Consider the following 23,713-nt stretch of genomic DNA (forward strand, 5'->3'; position numbering starts at 1 on the left):
ATTGACTCTTTTATCTACATTAAGAAAGTTAATGTATTTTGAACTATAACATACTTTATTGGAGAAGGTGGAGATTTAAAATACTCTAATTGTTCTTTATCTTTTTATTTCCACAGGCTTTTGTTTTGCTCATCTTTGGAATTTTGGTTGGGAATTTTAGTTTAGCACTAATCATTTTTAATTGGATTAATAAATGAAAAATATTTTCCTCCTTATGAAGAATAATTTACCTCTATGTGCAAAAAAGGAATAATTCTGGAAAGGATAATTCTGGATTTACCTTGGGTAAATCCTTTTTATACGGGTAAACATTTTTGTAAACATGATTAGCAGACAAGCAGAACAAAATAGAAATAGGTAGGGGAAAGTGGGTTTATAACAGTTTTAATTAAAATAAGAAATTCAAAGTGTTCTTCGATATATTAGGTCAATCTTTGTGGGTTTTTTTAAAATTAGTAGATTTTATTTTGGGGGGTAGATTTAATGTTTACAGAAATATTGAGCAGAATTACAGAGCTCTTCTGTTTCCCCTCACCGCCAGGACACCCATAGTTTCCCATATTGTTGACAGCTTGTGTCGTGTGGTACATTTGTTACACTCGATGAAGCAGTATTGATACAGTATTATTAACTAAAGCACACAGTTTCCCTTAGAGTTCACCATTGATGCAAGCGTTGGCAACCACAGATCTCATGACTGACTTCATAAAAACTATGAGGCTTTCCCTGTGAGCCTTTACTGGATTGTCATATAGTTGGAATTATATATTATCTGACCTTTCAGGCTGGCTTCTTTCACTTCACAAAATGCAGTTAAGTTTCCTCCGTGTATTTTCATACAGTTCATTTCTTTTTGTCATTGAATAATACTCCGCTGGATGGATGTGCCAGTTTGTTTTCTCATTCATCTGTTGAAGGACCTCTTGGTTGCTTTCAAAGTTATGAATAAAGCTGCCATCAACATTCATGTGCAGGTTTTTGTGTGACTCTAAGTTTCAGCTTATTTGGGTTAATACCAAAGAGCGCAATTGCTGCATCATATGGTAAGAATATGTTTAGTCTTCTAAGCAACTGCCAAACCGCCTTGCAAACTGGCTGTACACGTTACATTCCTGACAGCGATGAATGAGAATTCCTGTTCTTCCGTATCCTCGCCCGCATTTGGTGTTGTCAGTGGTTTGGATTTTTGCCATTCTAATGGGTGTATAGTTGTATCTCGTTGTTTCAATTTGTATTTCCCTAATGACATATGATGTTGAGCATCTTTTCATATGCTTATTTGCCGTTTGTATATTTTCTTTGGTGAGGTTCAGATCTTTCTTCCATTTTCTAATTGGATTGTTTTCTCCTTGTTGAGTTGTATTTTAGATACCAGTCCTCTATCAGATAATGTGTTTTGCGAAGACTCTCTCCCAGTCTGTGGCTTGCCTTTTCATTCTCTCAAAAGTTTTTAATGTTATTAAATATACTGGGTCAATTTTTCATTTGTTTGTTTTTTAAGAAATCAGTGTATTGAGCTTAATACAAAATTTAATGTTAGCTGTGGGTTAATGTTGTCAACATTAATCACTAATAACCAAACTGTGGGATTATTTCATTCGGTATTTTGCCCTGCCTCCAAATCTTCTCTAAGGAACTTTTGTGATTTTCCTGTTGTTCATTATGAGATAGAGCTGTGATGATTGGCTGTGGATTTGGAAGTTCTCTGAGCTTTCTCATTTGTCACTAAAACATGTGACTTTCTACTTGGCAAACAGAGACAAATAGTGATGATTTATATCATATTTTGTGTGGGGTTGTAAATCATGGTTTCCCCTTGATGTGGCTTATTTCTGGTTGGAAACCAGAAGCTAGATCTCTCCTCCCCATGAGTGTTCTATGTAAAACGCACCTTGTTAGCAGCCTACCAAAGTCAGGGTGTATCAGTAAAAATGTAATTCTACCCCTGTGCACATGTAAAGTAGGGAATTGCATGCAAAGTACAATTTGCATATACGGAAATGTACACTTTTGCAGGTGCCCCCTTGCTTCCCACTTAGGAAATGGGCTGAAAAATTGACAACTGAGCTTCTCTTTTGAGTTAAGATATTTCTTTGGCAACTGGGGATCAGCGTAGTATAATGGAAAAAGTCCAAGTTTGGGGGTTAGAAAGACTTAGGTTCAAATCTCAGTGAGTTTAGGCAAAGTACTTAACCTCTCTAAGCCTCCACTTTCACATACGTATTAAATGGAGTTAAAACCAATTATACAGGGTTGTGTTGAGAGGATTAAATGACCTTGTATAAATTAGGTGCCGACCAAAACAGGCTCTTTTAATAGATCAGATATTTATCCACTTTTCCCCATCCCTTCATTCGGACCGGTAAAATAAATTTGCTTTCAATCAGGGGTGTGGAATTTCTTCATCTTCCATCTTGCACAGCTAATATGTTTAGAATCTTTCTGTAGCCTTCATTCACGGGGGAACTGGCCCCACGTGCACTCTTTGTAGTGTTTTCCCACAGTTCTGCCCCTGCTGTACTCTTCTACTAATATCTTCCTGAAACTGGGCACTTAGCCTGGTCCCAGGGGCGCAGCCAGGCATGGCTTCCCATGGGGCTTCAGGTCAGCCAGAGCCCATCAGTCTGATAAGCTAATTTTTTTTTTTTTTAAGATTTTATTTATTTATGTGACAGAGAGACAGCCAGCGAGAGAGGGAACACAAGCAGGGGGAGTGGGAGAGGAAGAAGCAGGCTCCCATTGGAGGAGCCTGATGTGGGGCTCGATCCCAGGACTCTGGGATCACGTCCTGAGCCGAAGGCAGACGCTTAACGATGGCGCTACCCAGGCGCCCCTGATAAGCTAATTCTTGTACCCTTTTTTTCTGTTTATGAAATTATAGATCCAAATACAAATAGGTGTTCAGCTGCTTACATAAATCTAATTCCAGTAATACCAAAATAACCCTAAATCTGCAACAGATGCAAGGATGCCCCCTGGGGCAAATGTTAAGTGTGATGACAGCTGGGCATCAGTTAATACACTTGTCACCTGCTCATGGGATAGGATCATGAGAGGTTTGGCAAAGGGACAAGTAACCTATTGAACACCCTGCACAAAACTTAGTTGATATCAAGTGAAAATATTTGTGGAAGAGTTTTTTGTTTTTTTGTTAAATTATTATTTCACTTGACTATTCTGCCTTATCTATCTAGTGGCCTGTTTGGAGTCATAACTCCCCAGGAGTTTGGAGGAAGCTAGTAAAATGGCAGGTAAGAGCAGTGTCCCCTTCACCAGGATTACCAAAAAACCTTGTTCAAGTACTGCGCTGCATTTTTCCTGGGAAATATAGGCCCTTGCATTGTGGGCTTAATGTTCATAATTTATTAGGTAAGAACTATTTAAAATAAAACTAAGTAAAGCACAAAATATATACTTTTCTAACACTTGGAGACTTGTTTGCTAAATTAAAAGACGAAGTGCTGAGAATATAAATTACTTTCATATGTTGAGGGCGAATGTTTAAATTGTACCTTTTTTTAACAGAATGTTTACTCAGGAGCTTAGCATTTAAATGGTTAAAACAAGCCTTTGAAGTTAACACTCCATTAAGATGAATGGGGGTAATTCACACCTCTGCTGGTGCTGTATTATTTCAGTCTGGCTGCGGAGAAAACAAGACAGGAGTAGGTTGATTTACTGTGTGAAGGGCCCTTTAAACACCCAAGGTCTGGAAATCTTTGTGTGTGTTTTTTTTCCCTTTCCATCTAGAAGCAGAATCTGAAATTCAGCACAATCTAGGTAGACAGCTGCAGTCTAGAAAGTACCATAGATTCTCTACTGTGGCAATTCCTAACTGGTATGTGATGGGTAGCAAGTTACCAGATCAGCCCAACCTCTCTGGCTTTGTTTGCTCCTCTGTTTCTTCACCTTTTAAATATAAGTTTAGTACCTGGTAAATGCACCAATGGAAAAGCAGAAGCATACCATGCATTTTCAGGTAAACTTTACACATGCCTTTAGATGGGTTATGGTCTAATCACTGGCCTTCATGTGCTTCTAGAAACCTTTTTTACCTTTGCAAAATCTCACGTTCTATATTTGCCCACATAGAAAGCATCCACCTTTAAGAACTTTTTTCTCCCCCCCCCCCATTTGGGGGGCGGTCTCTGAAGTGGACAGAGATCAGTTGGGGAAAGGTTCATTTCTTTCTCCACGTGACCTTTGCACCGATACTATTTTGTATTTGAAATGTGTATTCTCCCCATTTGTGGAAGTGCTATAGCCATCTGACTCTGAAACGATTCATTTTGGAGCCTAAGAGTAAGGTTCTGTGAGCACAAATGAAATGGTGAGCATTGTATGAGATGTTACTGCATTTGAAAGATCTCTTTTTAAGGTAAACAGATTTTTCTCTTCTCCATTCTTATCCTGTGTATTTGCAGGATCAGGTTACCAGATAATCTGTGGGTAGCTGGGTGTGGAGTCTCTAGTGCTGACATTGCCAGTATGGTATACAGAGATGGAGAATAGATGTGAGAAACAAAAGGACTCAAAACAATTAATTTTAACCTGATTATTTTCTTGGCATGTTAACCGTACTCTGTGGCTGTGTTAGAATTAGCCCTATTGAAAAAAGACTTCGTTTCCTGCCAGTAACTCTGCCTAGATTTTAGGTGTCACAATTTTTGGTCTTAGAACTTCTCAGAACCTTTTATAGTACTGAGAAGTTTGTTTTCTTTTAATTTAAACACACAATTTATTCATTTTTCTACCATTATCCTCCTATAGTCTTCTCATAATGAAGAGGGAAAAATAGGGAAACAAAATTTTGGTGAAGGATGGTAAAGATATTGTGGATGTAGTTTCCTCGTTGCAGTCTGAATTCTCTTTTCTCACTCTTCCTAAACAATCTGATCTGTGTTTTTACTGTCCTCATAGTCCACTGTCCTCGTTTGTGAAGCTGTCAGTCAAGGTGAGCAAGTATGGGAAGCAGGAAGACTCATCTTGGCGGATGACCAGGTGGACAGGTGGGGGTGAGAGGTTTATTTGCCTGTGGGACAAAGGAAGGGGGCGGAGAGGGAAATTGAGTTACCAGGGGGAAAAAAAGACGACTACAAGACATGGTTATGTGGAATGGTATAAGGAAAAAAGACTTGCAGAGAAATGGTGCTCACTTGTTTTGTGTGTGTTTACCTGGTATCGATTAGTGGACCAGTGCACAACGCAAGCAAAGGGACTGGCTAATTCACTGAGCAAATATGTACTGAGCACACAGTATGTACTAGATGTTGCACCTTGTCCTGAAGTTGTGAGGTTAAATAAGACACCTAATTTTTTGTCTGAAAAAAGCTCAGATAAAACCTGGAATTTTCTCATTGAAACTTTTCAGATGGACTCGATAAGTGAAGCCACTTAACTCAAAGGAAAGAAATATCTATATTTTCCTGTATTTACATATATAGATAGACTTTTTCTTTAAGATTCTGGAGTCATACTTACCTGTGTTCGAATCCCAGCTCTACCTCTTTTTGTCTAATTTTGGACAAGTCTCTTTAATTCTGAATTCTCTGAAGACTTTCATGTTTGAAGACTAAGTTTTCTCTCCACCAGGGGAAATACACCTTGTTTCTTCAAGTTAGATTACATGATATTTGGGGAAAGCTCGAGTACGCTTCAATCGAGCACTGAATTGAATATATGTGGTTTTATTTGTTCCTCAAATCACATATCTCTTCTCCCTTCTCTGCTTCAGCCACCTACTCAGTAGTCCTATCAGAAAATAATATTCTAGAAATATTCCTGATCAGCGCAGTTTATTTTCACTACTGGTATATTCTTCCCCAGAAACATAATTTTTGTAGTTTTATAATAGTGTCGCCATACTCTGATTTTACCTCAGCTTTTTCACATTGGCAGTACACTTCATACACTTGTGAAGTATGTGGTCAGTAAAAGCTCCAGGTCTCTTTTAAGTGAACTAGGTCTTGTTCTTGATTTTAATTTTTTTAAGTATGAAGGAATCTGTATTACATATGTACATACACATATTCATACACACACACCTGTTATCTATCGATACATGTTAAACTCTGTCTTGTCAACTTTAGCTCGTCCTTTCAGCGGTTGAGATCTTTTTTGAGTTTTGACTCCAATGCATCATTATTCCCTGCTTTTTGACATCCTTCATGATCCTGCCATTTCTTTATCCCATCCACAGATAAAGATGTTCAGTGAGACAAGACCAACTAGAGCCTTGCAGCCCACCACTAGCGACTTTTCTTCCATGTTGTTATTAATCTCTTTTTTGGGTAAAGTTATCGTCCTGTAGTGTCATCTAACCTGCATTTCTTCAGTCCTTCTGGAAGTGTCTCCCAAGTCAGTAGGTACAACCTGGATTCTCACCTATTTCCCACATTTCTAGTTGTCCTGGGGTATTTCTGCTTGGATACCACACCGTTAACCTAAACTCACCATGTTCTAATCTGTCCTTCCAGCTACTTTTCTTGCTTCCATTCCTGCCACCTGCAGTCCATTTTCACACTGTGGCCAAAATAGTTGCTAAAAAATGTAAAGCAGATCATGTCATTGCTCTGCATGATTTCCTCCCAGGGCCTCCCATCTCACTGAAAATGAAATCTGTGTCATGGCCTACAAGGCTCTGCTTGGTCTATGCCGACTGACTTCTCTGACCTGGCCTCGGATCTGGCTCTCACTCTCCTGCAGCCAGCCAGCCGTTCTGTGCCTCGAACACACCAAGCTTGTTCCCACCCGCTTACCGTTTTTCCTACTTAGAACTTTCTCTTCAAAGACCTTTGCAAGCCCGGCTCCTCCTCATTCAAGCCGCAGCTCAAGTGTCACTGGCCCAGAGAGGTCGTCCCTGACCCCTTTACATGACCGAGCAGCCCCAGTGCTCAGCGGTGCTTTGTCGCCGCCCTGTTGCCGGGCCCCTCCTGGGGGTCTCGCCCGCTGTCTGTGCCCGCTGGGCTGCAAGTTTGTTAAGAACTGGGACTTGGCTGTCCTGTTCATCCCTAAATCCTGAGAGCTTAGAGTGGCCGCTGGTACTTGGGAGTGACTTGATGAATATTTGTTGACTGAATGCATAAATCTAACAGACTGTCTGTCTTCTCTCTCTTTACCTCCAGTCTGTCACCGCATCGGGTCTTCCTTGGAAATGTCTCCCTAGATTTGCTTTTATCCTGCCCCCCACCTCCTGCCAGTACCTGAACCTTAGCCTTCATCCCTTTGTGCCTGGATTATTACAGTTCTTCTCAACCCGTGCTGCTCTTCAGAATCACTTGGGGAGCTTTCGAAAATGACGGTGTTCAGGGCTCTACCTCAAACCAATTAAATGAGACTCTCTGGCGGCTGAGACTCAGGCATCGATACAGATTTGTAGAGCTTCCCCGATGATTGTCGTGGGCTCCCACTGGATTGCTACATCAGCCTTCTAACAGTTGTCTGTCTTTTAGTGTCCCTTGATCTCCTTGGAATCCTGCTTTCATAATATGACTTCCCTGCGCAAGAGCCTGCAGTGGCTCCCTACTGCCCGCCACATTAATCCCACCATCCCCTGCGTCATCTGCTAAACTGTTCCGTTCTTTTCTCCCTTATCTACATCCTATGGTACACGGAAACCATCTCACTGTCTGGCACTTGATTTGCCTTTCGTTACCCTTCTTCTCCATGTTTACTTCCTCTCTCCCACTCTCCTTCCCTCCCCACTGCGACTACCTACACACCCATCCTGTCCTGCCCTCACTCCTCTCCTCTGCCTGCCTAAACGCTGCCCTTCCTCAGGGCCCGGCTCAAATTCCACCTTGTAAATACTTCATTCTCCATTCCAGCTAATCTTTTATTATCTAGATAATTCTTTTGGTATGTGTCCTTAGTACCTTATATTTATTATTTTTTTATAAATTACTTTGTGTTATATTTTTGATTGGTAATATTTAAATTTAATTGGTACAAATTCAAATGGTACAAAATTTCCCTCCTTCATTATCTGCCCCAAGCATCCAGTTTTCCTCTTTTGAAGCAACCACTCTTACAGCTTTCTGAGTCTTTGCAAAACATACTCTAAGGCCAGCTAAGTATATATTTATATAGAACACACACACACACACACACACACACACACACACACACGCAGATGTTGGCATACTACATGCAGTCCTCTGCATCTTGACTTCTTTTTTTTTTTTTTTTTAATTTATTAGAGACATCCAGAGAGAGGGAACACAAGCAAGGGGAGTGGGAGAGGAAGAAGCAGGCTCACAGCGGAGGAGCCTGATGTGGGGCTCGATCCCGTAACGCTGGGATCACGCCCTGAGCCGAAGGCAGACGCCTAACCGCTGTGCCACCCAGGCGCCCCTTGACTTCTTTTTACTTAGTGATAGAGATATTTAAAGATATGTATAGATATATAATTTCAATTGTAAAAAAGCAGAGCAGGAGCTCTGTCCTCTTAGTAAACCTTTAAGTGTACAGTAGTATAGTAGTATTGTTAATTACATGTACATTGTTATACATACAGTAGATCTGTAGAGCTTTTTTTTTTTTTAAGATTTTATTTATTCATTCAACAGAGAGAGAGACAGCCAGCGAGAGAGGGAACACAAGCAGGGGGAGTGGGAGAGGAAGAAGCAGGCTCCCAGCAGAGGAGCCTAATGTGGGGCTTGATCCCAGAACGCCAGGATCACACCCTGAGCCAAAGGCAGATGCTTAATGACTGAGCCACCCAGGCGCCCCTGTAGAGCTTTTTTACCTTGCATGACTAAAACTGTATGTCCACTGAACAAAAACTCCTCATTTTCCCCTTCTCCCAGCCCTGGCAATCATCATTTTACTTTCTGCTTATAGGAGTTTGACTGCTTTAGTGGAATCATGCAGTATTTGTCCTTTTGTGACTGACTGTTTCACTTAGCATAATGTCTGCAAGTTTCATCCATGTTGTAGCATATGGCAGGATTCTCTTTTTTAAGGCTACATAATACTCCATTGTACGTACATACCATATTTTCTTTATCCATTAATTTGTCTGTGGACATTTAGATTGTTTCCGCCTCTTGGCTATTGTGGAGAATGCTGTAATAGACATGATGGTACGAGTATGTCATTCAGTTCTTTTGGATAAAAACACAGAAGTGAAATTGTTGGATCATATGGTAAATTCTATGTTTAATTTTTTGAGGAACCTCCATACAGTTTTCCGTAGTGGCTGCGCCATTTTACATTCCCACCAGCAGTGGGAATGTAAATTTCTCCACATTCTCACTAGCATTTGTTGTTTTCTGATTTTTTTGTTAATAATAACCATCCAAACAGATGTGAGGTGATATCTCATTATGGTTTTGATTTGCATTTTCTTAACAGTGACATTGAGCATTTTTTCATATGCCCAGTGGCCATTTGTATGCCTTTGGAGAAATGTCTATTCAAGTCCTTTGGCCATTTTTAAATAGAGTTATTTGGGGGTTTTTTGTTATTAAGTTGTTGGAGTTCTTATATATTTTGGATATTAACTCCTTATCAGATAAGAGATATGGTTTGCAATGTTTTCTCCCATTTGTAGGTTGACATTTTACTCTCTTGATTGTTTCCTTTCTTGCACAGAAGCTTGATGTAGTCCCACTTGTCTATGTTTGCTTTCACATTTTGTTTTGGAGTTATTCTGTATCGGTACATATCAGGCTGCCTACGGACACCTGCGTGGCTCAATCAGTTACACGTCGGACTTGATCTTAGCTCGAGTCTTGCTTGATCTCACGGTTGTGAGTTCCAGCCCCGTGTTGGGCTCTGTGCTGGACGTGGAGCCTACTTTAAAAAAAAACAAAACTGCTTTACTCTGTTTAACAGCTGCATAGTATTTCGTTCCTACCCTTTTTTAACTGGAATTCTGAGTCAAAGGGTATGCACATTTCTAATTTGTATAGATATTACTAAATCGCCCTCCATTAAAGGTTTTACTGACTTACATTTTCACCAACAATGTAATAATTACTCTTTAAATTTTGCGGTGTTATTTAGCTTCTCACATTTAAGTACCCTCTGTGCCTGACTCAGTTGTAATTAACCCCAACACAGAAACCACGTCCTGCACATATTCGCTTGTACACAACACCTAATACCATAAGTTCGCTCAGTAAATATTTGCTAAGTCTTCCTTCACTGTGTGTTTAGGGAGTTTTCTTATGGCTCTAATGAACGCCATGTGAAAGTTGTGTCCTTTACATGTGTGCTGTTCCCAGGAGAGGAGGTGACGTGTGTCTGATATCCTGAGGAGAGCTGCCATCGTTGCTGTCGCTCTTCCGGGATTCCGTATTATCCTTGCTCAGCTCACCCAGTCCTTGGATCTGTTCCTGGGTTTGTTCAGTTTGAATGGTCAGTGGAAGGACCGCAGCTGAGACCAGACATGTGTCCAGCACCCTTCATAGCCTAAAAGTTCATATCCTAAGAATGTGGATAACACATTTTACACCATTTAGTATAAATTATCTAAATAAAAAGCTTTTCTCCGTGAGTTTTTCCCAGCTTTTTACTATGAACGATCTCAGATCTACATCTGAGTTGGAATAATATGTCCATATACCCATCACGGAAATTTAACATTGGTTCGTCGTCGCTTCGCCACCCACATATATATTTATATATGTAGCAAAATGACCAACAAATCTTAAGTTTATATGTAATGTATAAAAAATACATAAATGTATATATATTTGCTGAATGATGTGCAAGTAAGTTGTTAATACTCCACTGAATAGTAAATAAAGCCGAAAATTAGTTTTGTAAATACCACCTTCTGTGAACAAATCTATTTTAAATGTTTCACAGCCATTTCCCCCCCACAAATTATATCTCTTTCTCCAAAAGGATAAGCAGCTGTTTGACGGCATCTTTTTCCTCAAATACCAAAAGACTTCTATCCGTGGAGGAACAGAGTTTAAGGGAGGGGAAGCAGCTGGCATTCTCAGTCTCTCTCGGGGGCGCCCGGCTCAGTCGGTGGAGGCATAAGTCCTGATCTCAGGGTTGTAGGTTTAAGCCCCATGTTGGGTGTAGAGATTGCTTAAAAATATATAATCTTAAAAAAAAATTTTTTTCTCTTAGTACTAGGAAATATTTTTCATGTTTTTGTTTAGGAACCTGTCTTAAGTCACTGGGGATGCAGCCTCTACGGTGTCCCAATAGTTTACTAAATGCCAATGAACTGTAGAATGGTTAGTTTTTTGTTATGTGAATTTTACCTCAAGGTTTTTAAAAAAGGTGAGACCTTATGATAATGAGTTGGCAGGAGAGGAGGAAGTTGAAGAAATATCTACAGCACTCTTTGTAAAAGAGAACATGGATTTAGGGGTTGAGAAGCCGAGGGAAAAAGGCAACGGGTGCTAAGCCAGCGGTGGGAGTCTGGAGCCTGTGAGCGAAAGGGGCTGAAGGGCATTTTACGAACAGAAACGTCTAATATTCAGCTGTAATTCGCCTGCCTCCGTCTCCTGAAACCAATAAAAGCAATACACAAGAATGCCTTGTGTGAGCCGGATTGTGTGTGTAAAGCCCTTCCCTGGAGCCACATGGGGCAGAGCAAGAATAATAGCATCTGTGCTAGCCAGGCGATCAGAACCCTCAGAAAAGTGACTTAAGAGCCAGCGGTGACCCGAAAAGATGGAAGCCACTGCTTCTTCCCAGAGTGCCGGGGACATCAGAAGGGCTGGGAGGCCATCCTCCGCCCCCGTGAAGATGTGATTGAACCAGCTAGGCTTGGCTCTCAAAGCGAGGCCCCTTCAGGTGCCATCGGAGCGCCCAGTGTCATTTCATTGACTTAGCATCACTTGTGATTAGTCTTCAGTTGTCCTTGTAGGGAAATGCCTTTCTTAAAGACAAAAGACCAAACTTGAAAGAAGTACATCTTGAGGGTTGGGGCAGCTCTGTGCTTCTAACACTTCCCCTCAGAGTCCTCTCCCCGGGTTCTCTAGAACCAAAGGTGGTAGTTCAGAGACTGGTCTCCCAGTGTCTTGTATCAACCTAAGGCGTTTTGTGTTTGAGATCAGAACCCCTTGACCCCACACCTAGTTGGATGATAAAAGTAGGAATCAAAAGGAGTGGAGTTCCTAGGGAAGGGCACCCCCGTGAGGAAAGAGTGAAGACCATTTTTGTAGTTCCCTGGTTCTCTTACTCAGTTCTCTGTTTATATCGGAGGGAGTTTGATATTGTAAATGAACAGGAGGTCATCAGTCTCATAAAGTAATATACCAGTCATGAGCAGGTCCATGTGTGGATGGACCAGGCACAAGGCCAAAGTGCATGATCACGTGTCATCTGAGGTAGGTACAGTTATATTCCCCCATTTAATAGATGAGAAATTAAAGTTTAGAGAAGTTAGGAAGTTAAATAACTTGCCCAAGGTCACACATCCAAAATGTAAACAAGTTTTTGTGTGCATAACTATCCTGCTAATGGTTAAATAATATCCGGCTGTTGGAGTTTTTCCAATAAAAATGTTCTGCTTAATAATAGATACGTAGTCAACACCAACTGTATAGAAAGCTGCTTTATTCATTGAAACGTTGCACGTGAGTCTAAGTCTGTTCTGTCACACCAGCCAGACAGCATTGGGCCCACTCTTTGTCCTCTGAGTCATGGTCTGTTGCCATAGCATTATTGTTTCTTTTTTGTTAAGTATTTCAGAGGAAATTCTCTGCAAAGGAAAGGTATGTGGGCTTTTGGTAGAGCGGGAATGTTTTCCGATGTTTGTCAATCACTTTGCGAAAACTCAGACACCATAAAAACAGTGTTAGAAATCCAATTCTGTGTTCTGTGACTCTCTACAAATAAAATTTTTAAAAATCCAAATATAGCTCAGACCATCAGCGATCTGATTCAGTGTTTTCCAGACTTTGGATTTCTTTGGGATCCTTAGACCTAAGATTGCCAACTTTTTATTTTGCAAATTGATGGAGGGCATTAGGAAAAAACTTGCCACCTATCATCACTATCCTTTAATATGAAAAAGGAAGGTCATAGTACAGCATAAGAATGTAATACAATCCTTTAAATTCAATAGGCCTATATTTATTAAAAACTTGCCATATACCCCCCCTCTTTTTTTTTAGTTGGCTTTCTCCCCAGTAATTGCTGATCCTAAACTTTGAAAAGGAAAAATTTCTAAATAATTTGTGGTTTACAAATTTACAAAATTTGGCCGACTTTTCAGCATTTAGGAAAAATAGCATTTCTACTATAAAGCTTCATAGGTTTATATGTTATAGCGAGAGTCAATCAGTAATGATTATACCATGATAATATTTACATTTCACAGGGAAGCAAAATACTTGGCTACTCCCCATGTCTTTGTCTAAAGATTTGTCATTCATTTGCATTCAAATAAATTCTTTGCTTTCACTCATCCAGAATAGTTCTCAACTTATTAGCTAACCAGACTAAATAAATAGTTACATTCATGCATTTTAATGTCAAAGTAAAAATGGTTTTCCCGGATTTTTTTTCTCAATCAAATCCCCCAAAAGATGTCTAATCACTCCCAGACTCAGTTACTTAAACATTTCACAATGTTCTCACTTCACTAGTAAAACAAAAAGAAACTTGCTTTCAGTAAGTCAGAGAACCATACTCTAGCAACTTAGAACTTTATTCTGACGAGAGAAAATTCTTAATCTCCATTTCCAACCTCATATGTGAGTGGATGATTTTGTCACATAGGTACACGGCATCATTCAGTACACATAGTAATTATCCTTTAGTTGGTAAATCACTCCTGGAGCTCACAACCCAATAGAGGCAAACCGTATACAACAACTAGGATTGTAATATCCAGGAGGACAGGGTTTGGCCATAGTGCATGCCATGTGCGCACTACACATCATTGTACACTTGTTGAAGGAATGACACAGCTTGTTGAGTAATAGGATCATTAGAAGCTCTGATGGACAAGTTCATGGGGATGGAGGCTCACGGCCTTCTAGGTGAATGAGAAAGATTTTGCGGAGGAAGTAACAGCTGAGCAAAACTGCAGGACAACCAAAGTAGAGATGATATGGGAAGAATACATTTCCACTTGGAAAGAAAATAAATGCATAAAAAAGTAAAAGGTATCTTTCAGAAATGACAAAAATTTTGTCAGGAGTAAAGATGTAATGAACAGTCTGAGAAATAAAGCTGAAGGGTAGGATCCTGGTTGTAGAGAATTCTGGAAGAGAGGCTGAATTTGGACTTTTTTTTTTTTTTTTTTTTTAGAGCAAGAGCACACACCCAGGTGAGCAGCAGGGGAGGGGATGGGGGAGGAGGAGAGAGAAGATCTTAAGCAGGCTCCACGCACAGCACAGAGTCAGATATGGGGCTTGATCTCACGATCCCCAGAGCCAAAATCAAGAGTTGGACGCTTAACCGACTGAGCCACCCAGGCACCCCTGAGTTTGGACTTTAAAATCAAACAAAAGGTAGAGTCTTGGTTGAGGGCTTTTGAATAAGACATGTTCCAAAAGTGATCTTAATTTCCTCTCTGCATTGACTATCCCCATCATTATCTTCCAAAAGCTCTGAAAAAAAACATTTTCAGCCTTCAAGGGCCGGTCATCTAAAAACCCACACTTAATTCGTTCCAAGTCTCAGCTCTAGGGAGCACCAGGAACTTTTTCTGGAGTTGTGGGAAATTCCTCATGCCCTCAGATCCTATGAAGACCCCTGGCATCTTAAGGGACTCTCCAAGGGTTCTGCCTCCACATTTTTGCACAAGCCATTCATGCTGTGTTCTCTTTCAAAAAAGTTCCTCCTCTTCCTCAAAACCTAACTCAATACTTGCCTCTTCTGGAAGGACTTGTAAGACTATGACATCATGAAACTATTTGCTCCATTATTCAGGAAACCCATCCTTAACATCTTGGTGCTACATTTACTTTCTTTACATTATGAAGTATACAAATTCTTGTATATTTACATCTAACCACACTGTAATAAACTTTAAGAAAGGTACTATCTCTAGCAGTCCCTTTATATCCTCTGTCCGGGCCCTGCCTCCCATCCCCACCCCCACCCCCCCACTTCACAGTACAGTGCAGTGCACTTGGTGAGTGTTGGTGGTTTAAAACCTTGCCCTCAACAACACAGGATTTCTTTGGGGCTGAAGACCTATAGGGTCTGTGGAGTGTGGGTTTTCACCTCTTTTTGGCTCCAGCTTCTTTTCACCAGCATGTATAGAGTTTCTAGAACAGTCCCCACCAAGACAGCAATTATTTCATAAGCCTTCTTTCTATCCTCAGTGTCTCCAGTTTCTATGGGCCTCCAATTTCTAGTGATGATGGGAATGCAAGCTAGTAACATGGTCATGCTCTTAATAACCTGGGATTGGGCACCACAAATAGCATTAAAAAAAAAAAAACAAAAAACCCCAAACCCTTAATTGTATCCAGGCTTAATTTCTTCCTAACTCACTTTTACCCTGCTTCATCCACTCTCTCAGAGCTACAACTAACAACGGTGGGTCACATATACGCCTAATTCCATCCCTCCAAATTTTGTTTAGTGATCTCTAGAGCCTGGTTGTCATGTAACCTGCTATGGGGAGAGGCCCAGCTGAGGGAATCTGTGATGCCAGACAGACAAAGGCCCGCTTCTATCTCCAGGTTCCAGCCCAGCAGAAACCATAGCACCTGAGGATTTGGAGCTGGCCGTCTTCCTTTGGAACTTGTGCCCTCCAAAAATGTCTCTTAGGGTGCCTGTCCCTGCATGACCAACTTTGTCACCAGCTGCTGCTTCAGGACTCTGAAGAGTCCTACCTTATGGATGCAAATCAAAACAGCTCAGAATCAAGCCTGGGAATCGAGTCAGAATGGATTGCTTTGCATGGAGGAGCTCTGTCACTGAGTGAAGCCAGCCAAATTCCCCAGGCTCCCCAGCCCTCCGGAAATAAGCTTTACAGGGCCTGGGGGCCTGGGCCCAACAGGGTGGGCGTGATTTGAATATTCACTGCCACAGCTGCTGCGGCCCAGCGCTGGTCACTGCCATCGGTTTACTTCATTTTACTGCCTCAGAATCCCCCTGTGCATGTTAGTGGTTAATACAGCAGCCAGGAGACGCCAGACAGCTCTCGGCACCTGGTTCAAATTTAAGGCTCATTTACACATGATGTCACACACGCATTGTCAGCGCAAGGGAGGTCAGGATGGTTCATTTTGGGAAGGTTTGCATTGTTGAGTCTTTACAACACTCACTGCTATTAATGCTTTAACCATCTGACTTGGATTTCGGTTTTCTGGCATGAGGTAATCCCAGGCAGTAGATTTATATGCTGAACGGGAAGCCAGCACTGGTGGCGAATCACGCTGGTTTGCAGATCTGCACCTCTGGAGCCTTGGGATGGAATTAGAGGGCCACATGGCATGTAGCAAATCACGGAGGTTTTGAGCAGAAGGGGAATTAGCCAGACCTGGAAGCTGGGGCTGTGAGGGGGTGGTTGCCTGACGTGGGAGCCTCGACTGAGGAATAAAAACCAAAGTAAGTTGGACAAGGGTCTGAGCCCAGAGGCTGGGGGATGACTTTCGTTTGGCCAGTGTCTTGGGGTCATTGCTTGACCCATCCTTTTGTTCACCATTCCTAGACATTCCAAACCCACCTTCCCAGGCCCAATTCAAGTTTCTATGTCCTGCCAAGCCTTTCCTGACCACCCAGCCCATGGCGATTCTTCTCTGAATCCCTAAGTACTTTTGTCAATAAAATAAGGCAATTGCTGAGTATTTAATTTGTGCTACTTGTTCATTTTACTCTCACAGCAATCCGATGCCAGAGGCACTATTGTTTCCGTTCTACAGACGGTGAGATCGCTTCACAGAGATTAACTGGCCAAGGTCGGAGCCGGTCAGAGTCAGGATGGAGGACGGATTCCCAAGGCCAGTTCTGAAGCACTGAGGCAGGCTACAGAACCGTGGAGAAGTGCTGTACCACTTAGCACAACCCGGGCGAGGCAGGGTGGGCCTCGGCGAGCCGCCGCAGAGGAGCACGCGGTAGTGCTGTGTCATCCCCCACGCGCGCATGCGCTCTCTCTGTTTCTCGGCTGGCAGTAATGGCGGCGCCGGGACCACCGCTTATGCTCTTCTGAACCTGCTGACCTCCTAGCACAGTGGCCCCTGGGTCTGCTTCAACGGATGGATGGATGGATGGATGGATGGATGGATGGATGGATGGATGGATAAATGGATAGATAGACAGATGGACAACCCACTCCACCCTCGTATATGCAGTGTCCTGCCTAAAACATATTAAAATGTTGAGATCTTGGGGTGACCACCACCATCACTTGCTCTTGACCCCTGGCACATGGCTAAAACAAGAAAACTATTACATCTGCAATAAGAGTCTCCTTACCTTACAGGAAGTTCAGAGTATGTCCCTCAGTCCTGCCAACTGCCTTGATTTAGATTTTGGACCAAGGCCTGTTGCCATGGGTCCCCCCAGTGGGCTTTCTCATTCTGTGAGCATCTGTTTTAGTCAAGCAAACAAGTGTTACGATGGGGATAACATTGGCTATGATGGCAGCTCACTGAGGGGCACCTATCCTGGCCCCGAGAGTCCAAGAAAGGGTTCTGGGAATGGATGCCCCTCTTGAAGAATAAGTAAGAGTCGGCCTGTGAAAAGGAGTGTGAAGGGCACTCCAGGTGAGGGAGCGGCACAGGTAAAGGCCTAGAGGCGTGATCAGATGCAGCCATGAACACACCTGGACTCTGACTGGAAGGGCTCTGAGGGTGGGAATGCCGGTCATCCCTGACCCTTCTCTGCTTAAGTAATGTACACCCCTGGCCCCAACCCTAGAGAAGACATCTCCGAAGACTGTTTTCTGGGGAAAGGTCTCCTCAGAATGACCCTATAGACATAGTTGTTTTCCCAGTGTTCTCTCACTATTGAACATGCCTAGGAATAATTGAAAAACCAGGCAATTGGACGTGCCTCTTGTAAATCACCATTGCTTCAGGGCAGACTTTAGTGTTCAGTTTGTAAGCCATGCTGAGTATCTCATACTTGCCCCTTGACCCTTTCCCACCCTGCTTTCAGTCAGGGAGGTGGACCCCTGTGGACTGTGTCAGTGGGTTCGCTTGCCTCTGGCTTCCCATTGGGTTCAGCCAAAGAAAGACACCCGTGAGAAGTCAGAAAGGAGAGGAAAGTGATGTCAGGGTAATCACCCCTCCACACCCCCTCTCTGCCAGGCCATCTTAGCTGCACCTCTCTACCAAAGGTGCAACTCCTATCAGGTGGCCCTCTCCATGTCGCCATTCTTGCCGGGGGCTTCCTCTTGGCCCCTTCAGTCGTAGGGTAATGATAACTACCTCTCCTTCATTGTTACTAGCTGTTATGGGCTAAATTGTGCTCTCTCCCAAATTCCTATGTTGAAGCCCTAACCCCTAAAACTTCAGAATATAACTGGACTCAGAGATAGGGCCTTAGAAAAGGTGATTAAGTTAAAATGGGGCCCTTAGATGGGCCCTCATCCAATCTGACTGGCGTCCTTATCAGATTAGGGAACTTGGACAAAGAGACACCAGGGATGCACATGCCTGGAGGAAAGACCATGTGAGGACACAGTGGAAAGACGTTCACCCATCTGCAAGCCAAGGAGAGAGGCCTCAGAAGAAACCAAACCTGCCAACACCTTGATCTTGGACTTCTGGCCTCCAGAACTACGAGCAAGTACATTTCTAGCGTTGAAGCCACCCAGTCTGTACTATTTCGTTACGGCAGCCCTAGCGGACTCGTGCCCTGGCCGGGTGGGTACTTCACTGGCCCTCAGTGATTTCCTTAAACCTTGCCTATTACATCGTGTAAAGTTTCTTTTCCACACTTTCCTTTTGAGCACATCATCTGTTTCTTGTTTCCTGTCTGAGAGACAAGCCTAGACTCCAACAGGACGGCTTAGGGACAGGGGCGAGGACGGAGGTTGCAGAAAGTGGCTCGCCCGTAAACTCCCGCCGTCGTGTGAACGCACAGGCACTCTAGCGGTGCTCCAAGAGGTCTCTCCTCCTTAGGAGCCGAGTGACTGTGTGAGTCACTCCCTGTGAGCTTCGATTTTCCCATCTGTGAAGCTTAGATAACGGAATCTGCCCCTTTAGGGGTATTTTGAGGTGAATGTAGGATGCAAGTATGAATTAACTGAGAGTCTCAAACCCTATGAAGAAACAGAGTGCTCCTCTAGGGCATTTCTGTAAACAGTCTCTTCGATAGATACGCACAAAGCACCGAAGTCTTCGAAGGCAAGAGCCTGGTGATTTTCACCTCGAAGGGCAGCCCTGAGTGCGGTACTTGCTCAGCTTCCCCTATGAGCTCTTCACTAAAAGGAAAGAAAGAAATCAACTGTTCCTTTTCAACACTGACACAGACCCCATATATACAACAGGTGAGCGTGTGCCTCTCTTTGCCCTGTTCCTCCTTTTTGTTGGAGAGTCAAGGCAAACGAACCAGCTAGAAGCCAGAGCAACTCAGACCGCTAAAAAGATACGCAGTGCGGAGTGGGAACACATGGTATCTTCTGGATCCCGTTTTCTATTGCCAATGAACGTGGCTTCTCAACCACATTATCTTCACCTGCCACAGCTGAAACAATGTCCACCGGCCCCAGCCCCCAGATGCAAAGTGGGAGCTCTTGGCATTTCACGTGGGGAAGCTGCTAGGATGGGGGCCAGTCCCAGCCTCCCAGATGACAGCCGGGAGGACACGAACAGGCACTGAAGACTGAGACAGAGCCTGGAAATTGAAGGGACCCAGGGGGCGGCTTGCATCCTCATTGCCCTCTCTGCAAGCCGGACTCCCTACTGACCCTTCCCAGCGCGGGACCTCGGACCTCGGCTTCCTCCTCAGCTGGACCGCTGGCTCTGCACAGGGGAGGCCTGGCTCCTGGAAGGAAGCTCCCTCCAGGCCAACGGGAGCACGTCGTGCTAGTGTGGCTGTCTCTGAGGCATTCCTGTGAGCGTGAAAAGCACACTGAGGAATGAAATGGCCCTGTGGGCTAGCCAAGTGAGAAGCTAATAAAAAGCTCAAGGTGCAGACATCTAGAAGGAACGTCACCTCCACTCTTGCTAAAGCAGACAAAGAAACTCCAGACAAACTACAAGTTTACTCGTTTTTTTGGACCCATCCAAGAGCTGAGGTTACAGGGCAAGCAACTAGGCTGGAATCTAAGAATCCGTGGGGGCGTGTGGAGAAGTGAAGGCCACGAGCCCTTGCCTCCCCGGGTGCAGATCTGGCCAACAGGAGCCACCTGGAGTAGGTGAAGAATTAGTGGAGAATGAGTGTGGGCTGGTGAGGGAGTGTGAGCCCGTGGGGACGTAACAGTTTAAGTCTGTTTGCAGGCTTTTCTCCATGAAGCCCATCAGGCACTCACAGAAGACTGGCCCGAGTCCTGAGAAAGAATCCCTCTGTGGGGCAGGTCTGGGGAAGGGAAAAACAGTCACTGCGGAGGGACCTGAAACCTTATCTTCCCAGCCCTCCTTGCCCCTTCTGGAACAAAAGCCTTCATCTGCAGGAGATGGGACAAAATCTCGTTTTCCTTACAGCACTGATAAAACCGAGGGAAGGAAACAGAAAAACAAAAACCAAAATCCTCCACCCTAACCAATTGGGGGGCAAGAATTCAGAAAAAGAAAACTAAAACTTTACTGCCCACAGATGCAGTCTACAAGAAATGTTGAAGTTCTTCAAGCAGAAACATGTATGGAAACAAAGATACGAAGAGCACTGAGAATTGAACAATTGAAGGTAAAATACATTACAAATTTTTCAATTGTTCTAAAAAGACAAACGACAAGAGTAAGAATAGTAACGATGTATTTGTGTTTAACAATGCTGTTCATACGGTAGAAGACAATTTTTACTATTGAACTAGTTTTGCTTTCTCAGGATAAACTCCATTTGTTTATGATGTATTCTTTATTTTTCCACCCAAATTTCCACTTTTCTAATATTGACATGAACAATTTTATCCATTTATCTTTTACTTGGTGTTTATTCCCTGTATTCTTTCTATATATCTCTAATTGTTTGAAGGATTTCTGCACCAATGTTCATGTGGGACGTTAATAGTTTTTTAAACTATCTTTGCTTTTGATGTCAGGACAATGCTAGCCTCATAAAATGAGATGTGTTACCCTCTCTTCTATTTTCTAGACTATATTGCATATAATAGGTGCTAATTTCTTTTCTAAATGTTTGATAGAATTTTCCAATGAAACCATCTGGATCTTTCTTTAGGTTTCTTTATTGTCGAAGTTTTCAGACGTTTGTATAATCCAGTTCCAGCAGTTTGAATATAATGCATCTTGGTGTGTTGGCGTCTTTATTCATTTGTATTTATCCTGCCTGGGGTTCTCAGCATGATGTCTTTAGTTTTGGAAAACTGTGACCACTACCTTTTCAAATATTTCTGTCTCATTTTTTCTTTCTTTTCTCTTATTCTTTCTCTCTTTTGCTCTTTCTTTTTTCCTCCCCTTCCTCCCTCCCTTCCTTCTTTCCTTCCTTTTTTTTTTTTCTTCTCTTTTTAGAATTCCAGTTAGAGTGTTTGATACTGTTTCACAGCTCTTGGATTCTCTGGGCTTTTTTTCCCCCCTCTTTGTGTTTCAGTTTGGTTATTTCTATTAACCTACCTTCAAGTTTACTGTTTCTCTCCTCAGCTGTGTCTAATTTATTTTTGAGCCTATCAAAGGCATTCCTCCTCTTTACTATGTTTTTTTACTTCTGACATTTCTACTTGATTCTTTCTTTTGGTTTTCATCTCTTTGATAAAAATTTTGATGTGTTCATACATATTCATCATTTCCACTAGGCTTCTAATATATTAATATATTATTTTAAATTCCCTGTTTGATAATTCTATTTGGATTGTCTCTGAGTCTGGTTGTGTTACTTTGTCTCTTGACTGGGGTTTTTTCCCCCCTTGCTTTTTTATGTTTCTTCTAATTTTTATTGAGGCAAGATTGTGCGTAGATCAGAAAGCTAAGGTAAATAGTATTTGTGCTGGAGAAATAGGCATTTACCTTGTTCTGTTAGATTGAGTGAATATAGCAGGATTTGAGCTGGGCTTGGGTTTTGTTTTGTGTTTTGTTGTTGTTTTTTGTTTGTTTTGTTTTTTGCTATGATTATATTCAGTTTATGACCAGATTTAAATTCTTTCAGCATTACCTTATGTTTATGATCATGACTGGGGTATCAGAGGGTTTTCTCTGTGTTCTTTCTTCAGCTTCAGATTTCAGCCTTCACTTTGTATCTCTGCCTCAGAAAGGTTCTTTCTCCAAGCTCTTGCCCCCAGCCTGTGGGGTGGACTGCTGTTACTTGTTACTGGGTGCTGGGAAGTGCGGGTGGGTTTCATCCTGGTGCAGCCCCAGCCTGGCCCTGTGTATCTGAGTCTCCAGAGTGGGGCTTACTCAGAAATTCTGCCCTTTCTCCCTGTGGCAATTGAGCTATGTCTTCTGTCTTATGCAGGAGAATGTGTCCTGTCCCTTTCCCACTGATGAGAGACTTCTTATAGGATCTTGGGCCCATGACTGTTTCCTGCCCCTTTTCTAGGAATAGAGGATTTTTTTTTTCCTTGGGTCTCTTAGCCTCTCCCAGCAACAATGGGTCTTCATCTGTGGCCCAGTGCAGCAGCGTTTACTGCCTTTCCCCAGTGGCTTAAGGGGGAAAGGGTCTAGGTATAAATCCATGCCTTTCCCGCAGCAATGCTGCTTCCCTTCCGCAGCCCTGCACCACAAAGGGGGGTGTCTTTGGTCTCTTGCCCTACTTTTAATCCTTTCTCAAGCAATGGGTGGAGGCCTCTGATGAAAGCTTGCAGGTGGGTGTAAATTCCACTTGTATTTCCAACTCCCAGGGGTGCTATACTCTCATGCTAGCCCACTTTTAGCCTTTAACAATTTATTACAATTTTTAGCTAAATTCTTCTTCTTCTTCTTCCTCTTCCTCTTTCTTCTTTCTTCTTCTTTCTTCTTTCTTCTTCTTTCTTCTTCATATGGCACCTGGTTCATATTCACAACCACAAGAAAGCCCTTGCATATGTCCCATCTCTTCTTGGAGGGGCTGTCATTCCATAGATTTCAGGCATTTTGATTCTATATGAGCATAGCTTTCTGATGGGTTTAAGGAAATTTATGGTTTTGTAGTTTATCTGACTTTCTGTGCTTGTGAGGATGGGAAAGGCACTATTTTCAGCATTTGACACACTGGACAGAAGCGGAACTCATGTTTTCATATCTAATCAAGCATGTACCCTCTCCTTTTCCTTTGAAAAATCTTTCTTGGCTATTCTCCTGTACTTATTCTCTTAAATACATGTTAGAATTGTTTTGTCAAGTTTCTCATCTCCCAAACTCTCCAAAAAAAAAAAAAAATCTTTTCTGATTGAAATGGTGTTAAAATATGTAGACTAATTTGGGTCCCAGATAGTGTCGCAACTCCCACCCCCGTGATCTGAACATAGCAGCCAAAGCAGGTGTTGTGATTGGAAGAATGCTCAAAGGCCAGCCTGCCTTGAAACTTTGCCCGTTTGCTCTGGTGCCTTGAAATTCCAGCATTGGAGGTAAGAGAAATACAGAATCTTAAGGGATTAAAATTCATGCGGTTTGCCTTGGAAGGGCCAGTATAATAACTAATTTGCAACCATCACTCCACTTACAAATTAAGACCATGGAACTAGACAGAGTTTTTGTGTGATTTGAGTGAGTATATGAATGTGTGTAAGGAAGGGAAGGGG

At 42.6% G+C, this 23,713-nt stretch overlaps 1 protein-coding gene across 5 annotated transcripts in view; it reads left to right on the forward strand.

Moving 5' to 3' along the window:
• The window catches only part of SLC38A6 (solute carrier family 38 member 6), a 79,161-nt gene extending 57,663 nt beyond the window's left edge, over positions 1-21,498 (forward strand). For 4 of the 5 annotated variants that reach the window (XM_045810367.2, XM_045810368.2, XM_045810370.2 and 1 more), the window contains one exon: positions 117-10,501. In XM_045810367.2, coding sequence (XP_045666323.1) covers positions 117-197 — 81 coding nt within the window. In that variant the 3' untranslated portion in view covers positions 198-10,501. Of the gene's footprint in view, positions 1-116; positions 10,502-16,760 lie in introns of those variants that run through there. The other variant, XM_087855979.1, reaches the window with a different exon arrangement.
• The last annotated feature ends 2,215 nt before the right edge of the window (positions 21,499-23,713 follow it).

This window comes from Ursus americanus, chromosome 26 (genome assembly GCF_024610735.1).
Source record: "Ursus americanus isolate L20-20 chromosome 26, mUrsAme1.1.p, whole genome shotgun sequence".
NCBI lineage: Eukaryota > Metazoa > Chordata > Mammalia > Carnivora > Ursidae > Ursus > Ursus americanus.